Source organism: Lissotriton helveticus, chromosome 4_1 (assembly GCF_964261635.1).
Source record: "Lissotriton helveticus chromosome 4_1, aLisHel1.1, whole genome shotgun sequence".
In the NCBI taxonomy this organism is placed as follows: domain Eukaryota; kingdom Metazoa; phylum Chordata; class Amphibia; order Caudata; family Salamandridae; genus Lissotriton; species Lissotriton helveticus.
In genome coordinates, this window is record NC_136063.1 from 966,623,964 (window position 1) to 966,637,306 (window position 13,343).

The following is a 13,343-nucleotide window of genomic DNA, read 5'->3' on the forward strand; positions in this document are numbered from 1 at the left end:
CCTCGCTAGTTTTAGTGTGTATAGTGAGAGCATGGAACATCAAGGTTATCTTGGATACTGTGCTTGTTATTTGGCATGATCCTTGCACATTCGACCTATAACACATATGCAGGTGTGGCCACATCTGATACTGGTGCGTTTAATAATGCATTGCGGAGGCATAATTAGACACAGTTGGAGAACATTGGTATCCTGACAGTTTGTGCAGAACTCAATGTGATCCACTACTGCTGAGTACCAGAGGTATGGGACCGTCCATGTAATCCTAGGAGACCTTCTGTAGGTAGGGAGGGTGAAATGTAGGTATATTTTAAACCCGTTTCCCGTTAGCAATGTAAGATGCTTTCTCACTTTGTATTTTATGGCATAGTAACAATGCTGATAACCTTGTTTCGATAATATGTTTGGTTGTATTATCTAAGGTACTGTGCATGAGATCACGGCGTTAGAAATAAACATTTCAAACTTGCACGTGTCTTTATTTACTCCTTGTTTTAGACTGGTGTAAGATTATAATGAAAGCGTGCTCTTTTTATCTACCTTACTTGAGGTCATCTAAGTCGCATGTTCTGGGTTGACTAGTCATTGGTGTTTTTGCTATAGGACAAAGAACCAATGAGTCACTGATTGCTAGTCTGGTAGGGGTTTGGGTACTAAGGTGGGTTTTTGTACACCGTAATTCACTGGGGTCCTAAGTCCTTATGCACAGTACTGTGTAGGAGCAGAATTCCTGCAACAGTAGTTACAACAAAAAGGCTTGATAAAGGGCCTTGAGTTTGAATCAGAATATGAAATTGAAGAATAATTGATAACCCCAGCCAAGAAAGGGAGCAAGTGTGCAAATTTACAATGTCTTCGGCTGGGGTACTTGTTACAATAAAAATGTTCGATAAAGGCCTGCACTTTGAATAGGTATATGAAATAGAAGAATAGTTGATAATCACAGCTAATGTATGCAGCAAGTAGTTGTGTGGATGATGTGTTGATTGAGTGGAAGATCAAAAAGGTAAAAAATAAGAGGTTGGAGACACGCATACTACCCACTGCCTTGTCAGTGAAGAGAATCTTTGTATTTGCAGCTCATTACACAGATAGGGTGTTGAATTCCGCAGTGGGAGCAAGAGAAACGAGTAGCACATCTAAGGAAGCAAGCTAGTGCATAAAGTACACATAGTGTGCGGTAGTAAGGACGGAAGTGTGGAAATTACCCACTCCTATTGGTGGGTAGTAGTTACGAAGAAGGCTGAATAAAGGGCCTTGACTTTCAATTAAAGAAGAATCATTGATAAGCCCATCCAAGAAAGGCAGTAAGTAGGTGTGTGTATTTGTGGATGATGTGTTGATTGAGCGGAAAATTAATAAGGTGAAAAATAAGAGGCTGCAGAGATGCAAACTTTCCATTTCTTTGTAAGGGAAGTGGGTGTTTAGTTTTCCAGTGCATATATTTATATTCACAAAAAAAAACGTAGGTTTTAGGTATCTTATAGTTAGGAATTTGTATTTAAAAACCTTGCAGATTCACTGAAAAAACCATAGGTTTTAGCCTCGTTACAGTTCGGAATTAGCATTTTAAAAACCTTAGAAATTCACAGAAAAAAAAACATAGGTTTCTGGCACGTTATAGTTCGGAATTAGCATAAAAAAACCTTAGAAATTCACTGAAAAAACCATAGGTTTCACACATGTTATAGTTAGCTGGGCAATTCACTCATACAAAACCTCTGAAATTCCCCCGTTATAGTTAGTTCAGCTAACTATAACTCACGCGCCCACAATGCACTGCTGATGACGGCACATATTACATCACTCATGACATGGTCAGTGACATCACTGATGACATCTCAAATGACATCACTGATGACATCATCCAGCACACTGCTACAAGTATGACAGTTTAGACTATTCCAAGCCCCCAAAGCTACAAAAATAACTTGGGCGGAAGGTATTGGTTGTTCTTAATGCATACTAAATTATTAAACAATTGCCGTTCTGCTGGCTAAATTATACAAAGAGTGCCACCTTGTGGTAGTTGTTGTAAGTGCTGGTGTCGAAAAACTGAAACCACTGGCTCAAATTAATCACTGTCCGTAGCCCGCCATTCATTTAAAACTTGGCCAACCAACTGAATTTGATCATTTTGGAAAGGGCCCCATTTTACGACTGGAGTATACCAACATCCTTACCCAGTACAAAAAAAGACATCTGGGAGGCCAAAACCACCTACTTCTCCTCTAAAATCCTTGCCGCAGCAAACCAGTCTAAGGAGATATTTTCGATTGTTCATAATCTGGCGCTCTCGGACAGAACAACCCTTAAGCCCGCCCCGTCCGAAGAACTCTGCCAATCCCTCAATAACTACTTTATTCATAAAATCGTTACCTTCAAAGCCAATATCCCGCCCCCTTCCCCCTCCTTTGTTGATCCTCAACGTCCCCCTCCCAAGGGAAAACTCACTACTTTCCCTCTCATATCTAAGGAAGCTTTTACTTCCATAGTACCCTTGGTTAAATCTGGCTCTCCACTTGACCCCTGTCCTGCTCACATCCTTCGTCATATTTTTGTTACTTGCCCAGACCCCCCCCTTCATCTCCTCAACAGCTCCCTGGCCCAAGGTGTAGTACCCAACCCCTTGAAGTCTGCGGTTATTGTGCCAATTCTTAAAAAACCTGGGGCAGACCCCTCTGTCCCTGCCAATTTCCGCCCCATCTCCCTTTTGCCATTTCTGGCAAAGGTGCTCGAGCGCCATGTCACCTGCGCTCTGAGCTCCTTTGTGGAGATGCACGGAGCTCTTGCTACCCGCCAGGCCGGTTTCTGCCCCGCTCACTCTACGGAGTCCGTTGTCATCTCGGTCTTGGACAACCTCAGGGAGGGTATGGATACCAACCAGTGCCAGGCCCTCGTGCTCCTCGACCTCTCAGCCGCCTTTGACACGGTTGATCATACCATCTTACTTTCCCGTGTCGAGGCGGCGGGGATCGGGGGCACTGCTCTGGTTTGGTTATCCTCCTTCCTGAGCGACCGCACCCAGGCCGTTCGCCTTGGTGACTTTACAGCGGACATCCGGAAAGTTCAGTGCGGGGTTCCCCAGGGTTCCTCCCTTTCCCCCCTCCTGTTTAATCTTTACGTTGCCCCTCTTATTTTTTCTCTTCAACAAATGGAGGTCGCCGTATTTATAATTATGCGGATGACCTCCAGCTTGTCTTCAACCTGTCCTCTTCCCCCTCTTCTGTTCTTAATTTCCAAACTATTATGCTTCACATCCGGGACTGGATGAACCATAATCACCTGAAACTCAACCCCGATAAGACCGAGCTGGTGTGGACGGGTGGTTCATCCAGCCCCTGGTCTTCTCTTTTCTGGCCCCCTGTACTGGGCCCCTCTCCTGTACCCACTACCTCTGTTAAAACCCTTGGCATAAACTTAACTCTCAACTCACCCTTCATTCCCAGGTCAGTTCCGTGGTATCTTCTTCTTTCCTTTCATTGCGCACTATTCTTCAATCTTCCGAAATTTCACCATTTCTCCCCCCTCTTGAAATCTCTACACTGGCTCCCTGTGCGAGCTCGGGTTCAATTCAAGCTCGCCTCCATCACTTTCTTGGCTCGACTGGGCTTGGCACCCGCATTCATCTCTTCTGAGATCACCCCCTATGTTCCCACCAGGGAACTACGCTCTTCCTCTCAGTCCCTCCTCACCATCCCCCGCTATCGGAGAAAGAAGTGGGGAGGCTCGAAATTTGCTACCCTTGCCCCGATCCTGTGGAATTCCCTCCCCCTTGAACTCCGTTCCTTCACTTTGTACTCGCAATTTCGTAAACACCTCAAGGCTTACCTGTTCACTAAGGCCTTTGATTAAATTCCCAATAGATTCCCTTGTCTCTTAGCCCCGGATCTTATCAGTTGTAGCGCCAAGACACCGCAGGTGTATGTGCGCTTTTACAAGTAATTTTAAACTCAAACAAACTCAACGCAGTCACTCTCCAAAACGTGTACTCCACACCCTCCTCCCCCTCCCAAACGCAGCAGAAACCAGCCCCCAGTTTCATGAAGGATTACGAGGCTGGCAGCTGGTGAAATTTGAGGGGCCATTAATAAGGATCTCATATGGCTAAATGAGAACCTCAGCTTTGAGAGTGGTAACTTTACAATGTTGTCTCAGCACTAAACACTTTCATTTGGGCTGCCATGTACAAATTTCAAGCAGACAACCGTTTATTTTACTTCAGAAATATAAAATCAATTTTCACTGAGTTACAGAAGTTGTGATAAAGAATTACAATGGTGCAGTAGCAAGTGGATGAATATACATTTTCTAGTACAAAAAGATTACGATGTTACAGTTTCAAACATTCAGTTCATTCAAGAAATCACTGGTGAAAGATTTACCAAATTATCTAATATTCTATATCATGGTAGGCATAACACTCGTCAAAGTGACGTCTCCATAGATTGAAAGAGCTTTAATTTGATTTAGTTCTGTCACGCGGTGTTTGAACTGCAACAAATGTTCACCATTGACGGCCACTTTGAAACTATCTGCCTCACACAAAAACTGGATCTGAAACAAGAAAAATACACAATTTATTGTAGGTGGACATAACTTCCTACCAGTTCTATAATTAATCTGCAGAATTTAACCAACCGACTTCCCCAATTAGAATAGAGACTGCACCAGGGAAATACTCAAGAGGTAAGGGCAAAGACCAGCAAGTTTTTGAACAATGCCAATTAACATGCTATGTATCGCTGTACTATGCTTATCTCAGACAAGAAATTATAATGGAATGAATGTAATAAGGTTTACATATTATGGGAGAGAAAGGAGTAGAGCGAGAAAGAAGTAAAGAGAGAAAGGAGGCAAGAAAAATGAGGAAGGGGAAAAAAAGAAAGGAAAAAGAGAGAAAGAAAATAACCAGTACATATGTAACGTGGTCAACATTGCCGTCTAAGATGAGAGCGACAAACCATGATGCTGAAGGTCCAGTATTTTGTAAATATTGGCAGAACACAGATCGGCACAACATCTATTTTATCAAAATGGGAAATGTTTATTGGAAAGTAATATACTGGTTTGTGGAGCTTGGTAATCTGTGGTAAAACAAAGAGTACAATACCTAATCAGGTCATTAAAAATGTATTAAAAAAGCACCATTAGGGGAGGAGCCGAGACGGCGGCCAAAATGGCCGCATAGACGCCCAGCTCCGCCGCTCGCCCTCGCCTCCAGCAACATCCTGTTCATTATCCTGCACCCCAGCCGTGGTCCCGTGCAGCGGAACTGTGGTGGAGCCCGCCCGTGTGACTCCGGTTCACGTACTGCCCCGAACGACCGAGAATCGTCGTCCTGAAGTTTCTGGCCTTCGCTCGTGTGAGCCGGGACCTTGGGTTGCGTCACAGCCGCCCCGCAATGGATAAACAACGGCCTTGATGGACCATGATGGTCCGGTGCCCCGAGTGGTGAAACGAAACTACTTTTTGCCGTAGCCCTTGCACAGGGCGCGGCACCGGACCACTGATCTCTGCAACACATGTTTCCGGCCGGTACCTTTGGCTTTGGGTAGGGTACTCCATGAGGCAGATTTGCTTGCCCGGACCGGACTTTGGCCGAAATGCGGTAAGAGGCGCGTGGCGCTGTGTTCGTGTGAGGGCTTGAGTGTGACTCTTTCCAACTCCTTCACAAACCGTACACTGTTTGTTGGAGCCGGACCGCCGCTGGGACGGATTTTTTGTGTTTTCTGAGATCCGAGGTCCTGGAACACTGGCAGAGAGGAAATGGCGTTTACAGTGAAAGATGTTTGGCTGGCTCTTCGTGACTGGCGCATTGACCTGCAAGGTCTGTGGATGGATGTGCATACCTCGCAGTTAACCGTCTCTCCTGCTAAGGAACGTTTGGGCGCGGCTGTATGCACTGAGGACTGTGAGCCCGAATTCTCCCTGGTTGTTGCAGCTGAGGACTTCCAGTCGTGTGTGATTCTGGATGACGGGACCAGGGAGCACAATGATCGAGACTGTGCCATTGTTACTCCTCTTGCTCTCCTACCGGCTGATCTGTTTTCTGACTACCATCGCCCTACCTTACTGCGGAAGATTGCTATATCCCCGAGGAACGCTCCTGAGTTCTTACTATGGTCTTTGTTATGGACCTGTGTGGCCCCGTCTGGTATTGTCGATCTATTGTTCCTACCCGCGCTTGCTTTGGGAGGATTGTTGACTTTCTCTCGGACTGGTCAGGGCTGACCACGGCCTGTGTACGACCCCTTTTCTGTGAACTTGGTGCCGCGGCGGAACATTGTTTGCACTGGAGACCTTGGGTGGCTGGGATGACTGTACATTAATGCCCACGTTCCTTCTTAGTGGGCTTACGCTTTTTGGGGGTGGTGGGTGAGTAAGGGGCTGGAGCTACGGCCCTCCTCCGTTATTTCCTACTTTTGGGGTTCTTCTTGGGGCGACAGGCATGCCTATGGGGGGGGGGGGGGGGCCGTGGCCTTCCGCTGGTATGCAGGGTGGGGGGGATGGGATGTGTTTTATGTTCTTTTGTGTTTCTATGGCCCTCTTTCCTTTTTTTTTCTTATCGCGTTTCTACTCTTCCTTTTTCTATCTTCCTTATAGTTGGAGTTGGGGGTTTGGGTTCCTTGGGAGGATCATTGTTTGTGCCCCTTTACGCTACGAAATCCTGTTAACATTGCTTGCTTCATGAGTGGGTCACTGTGGTTCGGTGGATTTGTTCTCAGACTTATGTTTCCTATTGCTCTCCCATTGGTACGTTTAATTGAAGGCTCATATCCGGTCATGTAGATAGCTCTGTAAATAATATCGTGATATTGCTTTTCGTTTGATCCTTCAACTTTATTATAAATTGGACTCCTCCTGCATCCTGTACCACTGTGGACAATTTTGGTCGCTTATCCTGATTTGATGCTGCCAGCCTGGCTTGAGACCGCAGTGTAGCTATCCTTTAATACATGATATTTTGACATTTGATGTTATTGTATGGTGGCCTTTTGGCCCTTCCTTGCTTGCACGTGATGTATTCTTGAGGTTTCCTAATAAAAATATTTCAAAAAAAAAAAAAAAAGCACCATTAACCAGTAACTATAAGCTCTGGCTCGCCATGCACAGCGATGTCAATTAGGTCATTTTCCTGACACTTAAGGGCAGAAAATGGACCAGGTCTGGAGCAATGTGTTTGGCTATGACGACGGGCGAGGAATTGGGTGTAGTTTGGGAGAGGGCCCATGCATTTAGTGGCTAGACCCTGTACCTAACCTCCGCAGGTGTGCACGGCTGACTATGTGACAATTTAAAAAGTGCCATTTTAAGTAAGGTAGATACTTACTAAGTCAAAGGGTCAGAACACCAAAATATAAAAAGTTGACCTATTGACTTTATCAAGGTCTGCATATCAACATATATGAAGCCGACCTATTGTCTTTTTAAAAACAAAATCAATCATTATAATCAAATTTATATTTCATAAATTCACACATTCCAATGTTTAATAAAAGGTGATGATCATACTTTTTAAAATAAAGTCATACAAAAAAAAATCACATGTTTGAGTCTTTCTTTTAACATTTTTCAGGCCGTAAAATGCAGTCATAGAAACAAGGTGTCTTCTCACTCCAGCTGAAGAGCATAGAGCTCCAGCACGAAGTGCATAAAAAATATGGTATACTCCTGCTATGCCAGGCCCTGTGCCTAACCCACCATCGGTAGTCAACACCAGCTGTGAACAACCCTTGGCTATGTGCATGCCGGGCCATTGGCTTAAACCGCAATGAGTGGCCAAAAAACCTTGTGCAAAGGCTGTGCACAGCAAGCAGTGGCTGCAGGGCCTGGCCTGTGCCCAGATTCAGGGACCAACCTGCGGCAGGCTGCCAATCTCTGCTGCGTACAGCTCGGCTTTGTACAGCAGGGGTTGGAAACTGGGCCAGGCCTTTGGCTAGGTCAGCACTGCACCAATCATGAACGCACAACCCCTGCTGTGCATGCATAGTGGGAAATAGCCGTAGGACCTGGGCTAAGCCCAGAGGCCTACCCATTGATGTTTGGCAGTACAGAAACCAACCCCTGCTACTCCCCTTTTTTGTGTGAAAATGTCACAACTTTCAGCACATAATGGTGCCTTTTTTGCTTCCCACACAATTGAGGCCAATACATCACCATTTTCGTTAAAATTACTATTTTATCACAGTGAACCCATATTTTATGGGCTATTTTCCATGCCACAGGGACCCCCCACCACCCCAAATCCCTGGAAACTATTTTCAGAGCATGAAAAAAAAAAAAGTTGCACATATAAAGATATTAGAAAAAATAAATCCCCCATTACAAGCCAATCATATTTGAGAAAAAAATTTAAATTGGTTTAAAATCAGGTTTTAGAAAATCGCAAATCCTGTTAACAGCAGTGATTTACAATAGTGCTAAACTTCACTCAACTTTTTAAAACATTTATATCTCAAATTACAACTTGTTTCCACCCTCCCTTCTTTTATGACCCCATCCCAACCGCAACCGATCAGCACCAAAATCGGCATCCCAGACTTGGATGAGTGTTCTACACCAAATTTGTCAGTGCACAGGGTCAAATGATATTGCCATAACAAAAAAATATTTTCAATGGAAAGTGTGACTGAACCAAAACTAGTCAGATAAATTTAGACACGTTCCACTGAAAGGCATTTTTATATTTGCTTATACTTTTTGACCCAGAGGACGGATTTGCACAAATCTTTACAATCTGCTAACTCATTCAGCTACGTTTTGGCAAGGCAAGTTTTGTTAAGATCCGAAAACGGTAAGTAAAGTTAAAAGGGGGTGTGGGTGAAAAATTATATAATTCCCATTTTAGCTTCCATGGGAAATTTTTGCCAAAGTAATAAGCAAAAAAAAAAATAAAAAAAATAAAAAAAAAACTGAATGGATTTATAATCACAGTTGGAATAGAACTGGAATTTTAGTCTTGGAAAGCAAGTTTTCCCCTTTTGGTGCAAGTGTACAGTTTTTCAAAATATTCGCATTTAGAAAGGTGCCGGTGGGATTCAAGATATTTACAGTTTTGTATTTAAATTTTAATTCGCTTCTCAATTCTGTCAATGACAGTACACATTTTTTTTACACAATCCCATTGGCTGGAATATGGCTGAATTGTTCCCCCCACTCATTTGGAAAATCACAAGTCAGCGATTACTCAAGACTTACGCTGTTTCCACGGACATGGGCAGCCAACCCCAAATGTGGCATTGCCCAGCACAGTGGTGAGGGGTAGCTAGACATGCGGGAAATATAATGTACTCCTGAGGGGGAAAAAATATCTTTTTATAGGAGCTCGCCAGCAGCCATTTTAAGTACTGGATTCAACCACCATTTTATACGACTCTTGAAATTGGAGAGAACTCGGGAGTTTCATGTAGTGTAAAAAATAAATAATTTAAATAAATACATTAGCTAAGCCAAACACTAAATTGAGAATCTGTTTTGCTTGGAAGGCAAGAGGCAGGTCTCTGGTTCTGCCCACAGGCATAGAACAGAGTAAATCACTCATCAGGCATGCCTTACATATTCAAGCCTAGTGATAACACCAGAATGATCTATCCTCGAGGGGCTGGAAAAAGCGTACAGGGTAAAGCAATGCTGAGATAGATTGAGGGTAGCCACAATACTGTGTCAAACTGCCCAGCACTTGCATACACAAAAGGGCCTCACCAATTAATATCGGAACCTTAAAAGTTCACATTGATTATGGAGAGAAGTATTGTTACAGACCCACTAAAAGTTTGGAAATGCTCCCAAGAAGGGGCAGTAATATCGGTTAGTCACAAAGCAGCTGATAAGTGTTGGTGCCTACTGTGGTCTTTTATATCTATGCATCTCCACTTCTGCAACTCCTTGATAGGCCTTCCTATAATTTGTGTTCATATCGTCCTCAACCTCTCTGTACCAGTTCTGTGGTTATCGCCAACCTTGGCCACTTCCCTGTAAATGTTTAGGCCGCTAATAAGATTTGTTCATCTGGTAACCCGTGCCTTATCGCCTTTCCTATTAGTGACTTTAAGTCCTCTCCTGCATAGGTCCATCGCTAAAGCTTCAATTTCCAGATGTATCTTCAAAACTAGCAGATGGGCTATGCCAAGCTCAAACTACCGGCCACTATTTCCCTCCATCAAAGGTCCAGTAGTATAGGCGGAATGGTAGATTTAGCACATAGCAGTTCTTTCTCTTTTCTGGCCATCCTCCTAATAGCCCAGCATGCTTTCATCTTGCCAGAATCTTTGCTAAAAGTCTCAACTACAGGCGTTTATCTTAGGCAGTGCTTCTGCCATCTCTCCTTCCAAAGAGCGGCCATTGCCTTGAGAGCACTCAAGTGCTGCAGCTTTCCCTGAGCACTGCATGGTCACCCTCCGTTGAGCCATTATGCCCTGAAAAGTTGTGGGGTGGGTGATTGAGGGGTAAAGACCATCACTCAGTGTCGAAGCCAGCTGGTTTGGTCTTACAACATCCAGAGGGGAATGGCTACAGAAGTTTCAGATTCTGCCACATCCACACACCTCCACACACAAGGAACCAAAACCGGCCCCGGCAAAGTGCTCGGCCGACCCCCCCTCCCCACTCGGGGGGGGGGGGGGCTGGGGTTGGAGGTGGCGCCGAGCTGTTTGCGGGGGCCGATTTTGCAGCTGCAAAAACGGCCCGTAACAAAAACGGCCCCCAGGAGCCCAAAACCGGCCCCCACCCGTGCGGCGCACCGGGGTATTGCCCGGTGCCCGCTATGGAAACGGCCCGTAACAAAAACGGCCCCCAGGAGCCCAAAACCGGCCCCCACCCGTGCGGCGCACCGGGGATTGCCCGGTGCCCGCTATGGCCAGTCCAGGCGTTTCCACACAATATTTAGCTGCTGCAGGGCCCAGTCCCTCCATGGGAATACTCCGAGCACAACTTTAAAAACTGCATGCCTTCTCCAGGTACATGTTGCTTCCAGGAGGGCCCTTTCTCTTGCCCAGACATACTGTACACCATTGCCTTATCTGTTACCATAACGTTCTATTTCATGATACTGTAGATCTGTTAGTTCTCATTTTGTAGCGGGAACTCTAGGCCAAGTTGCTTTTTTTTTTTTGGAACAGCTTGGGAGCGGAGGTGTGATAAAAAGGTGACATTCCTGACACCTTTGCATTTGCTTCTGAAGATCCCTCTTTATCTTGTTTAAGTCAGTAGCGGCTCGTAGGGGGGAGTGTTGAGGGGCGTTGGGGTGGGGGAGGGGCAGGGTGAGGGGTTGTAAACTACGGCATACAGCCGACCAGAGCTAAGTACATAAATAAATAAAACAAATTACATTGCACGCGCTGCAACGCAAATGGCGTTGCAGCGTGCGCAATGTAATTCGTTTCTATTTATTTATGTACTTACCACCGGTCGGCCGTATTCCGGGGTTTACTACCCCCCCACCCTGCCCCGCAACACTCCTTAATAAAGGCGCACTTGGCAGCATAGGTAGTGTTTGCTTTGTTGTAACAAATTTGTATACATTTGACAGCTTTCGATTCCTGCTTTTGAGATGGGATTATCTTTCCTTGGGGTTGAAAAAGCCACAAATGGCGGTTATGTATTCCAAAATGTTTTGGTTCTTTCCACATAGTACGTTAGAGTGCATTTGACATCTAGTGTATGCAACGCTCTTTCTGCTAAGGTTTCTAGTTTTGGAAAGAAAACTGGTAAGTCGAAGTACTGATTTAAATGGAAAGGGGATATGACTTTTGGCAGAAACTTTGGGTTTGTGTGCAGTCTAATTTTGTCTCGGAACTCTTTGTAGCGATATAATCGCAACAAGGAATGCTACTTTCCATGTTAGAAATTGTATTTTGCATTTATGCATAAGTTCAAATGGCGTGAACATTAACCTTGTTAGCACAATGTTTAAGTTCTACAATGGTACAGTAGGCGAATGTGGTGGAAGGACCCTTTTAAGTCCTTCCATAAAAGCTTTTATGATGGGTATGTGAAATAGAAATTGGTGTTTCCAGTTTTGTAGATAGGCAGCGATTGTGGTTAAATGCAGTCTTACAGCGGTCTATGCTAAATGTGCTTTTTGCAGCTGCAACAAATAACATACTAGTTGCTTTCTAGAAGGTGAGGAAAAGTGTGTTTGCAGCGTAGTAGTGGACACAAGGTTTGCATTTTGCTGCATAACACCCTTCTGGCTAGCCTTCCTTGAGAATGTCCATACATTCTGGAGGTAGTTGCCCTTGTTGGAGCTAAGAGTATCATGGTTAGTGACATCCTGGCCACATACGGGATGAGTGGGAGAGGTGAAAAAGCATAGACAAATATCCCTTACCAGTTCATCCATAGTGCATTGCCCTCGGATAGTGGGTATAGGTTAATGGATGCCAAGTTTTGGCATTTCACGTTTTGTGCTGCGGTAAAGAGGTCTATTGTTTGAGTTCCCCCCCACCATTTTAAGTATCCGAGTAAGAGTGTGGGCTTGTGGTTGCATCCAGCTTAGTAGGTCCTCTAGTGAATTGTCCACCCTTGGTATGTATTGCGCAAGGTGGATATTGTGTTTCACGGCCCATTTCCAAATGACCTGTGATCGGTAAGACCGTTGTAGTGAATGGTTCCCTGTTTGTTTCTGTATGTAGTACATCACAGTCATTATCTGTGAACAGCAGAACATGTTTCCTGGTAATGTTAGGTAGGAATCCTTTGAGAGCCATCTTTATGGCTAGCAGTTCTAGCACATTGATGTGGATTGCTTGTTGTGCATACCAGTGACCCTGTTCGGTGATGTCCTCCATGTGAACACCCCAACCAATGAGTGATGCATCTGTTGTAATGGTCACCTGCAGAATTGGGCCCTTGAAGGCGCTTACCTTTTGTGAGTTCCACCATTGTAGTGCCCGGTAGACCCTGGCTGAAACCAACACCAGATCCTCCATGTTGACCTCTGCCTGAGACTATCGTGATGCTAAGCACTCTTGTAGGGGTTGCATATGTAGTTTGGCATGGTGTACTATTACTATGGAAGAAGCCATCATACCCAGAAGGCGCATCACCATTTTCACTGTGAAGCTACAGTGTGACTGAAAAAGAGCCAACTGGGTCTGGACATTTAGAACCCTCCGAGGATTGAGGTGAGCCTTCGCGGTTATTGAATTGAGTTTGGCTGCAAGGTATGGTTGTATCTGGATTGGTTGCAGATGGGATTTGGATGCATTTATTGTAAATCTCAACCTGTGTAAGAAGTTGATACTATTCTGGGTGTCCTGCAGGGATTTTTGTTGACTGACACTCTAGCTCAGCCAATTGTCTAGATAAGGGAAGACATGTATATTCTTCCTCCTTAGCTT

The 13,343-nt window shown here is 44.8% G+C and overlaps 1 protein-coding gene across 1 annotated transcript in view; it reads right to left on the reverse strand.

Annotated features, from left to right (window-relative positions):
• Window positions 1–4,193: 4,193 nt before the first annotated feature.
• Window positions 4,194–13,343, reverse strand: part of LGALS3 (galectin 3) — a 67,458-nt gene continuing 58,308 nt past the window's right edge. Inside the window, exon 6 of the mRNA XM_078687587.1 lies at window positions 4,194–4,557. Coding sequence (XP_078543713.1) covers window positions 4,402–4,557 — 156 coding nt within the window. The 3' untranslated portion in view covers window positions 4,194–4,401. The remainder of the gene's footprint in view (window positions 4,558–13,343) is intronic.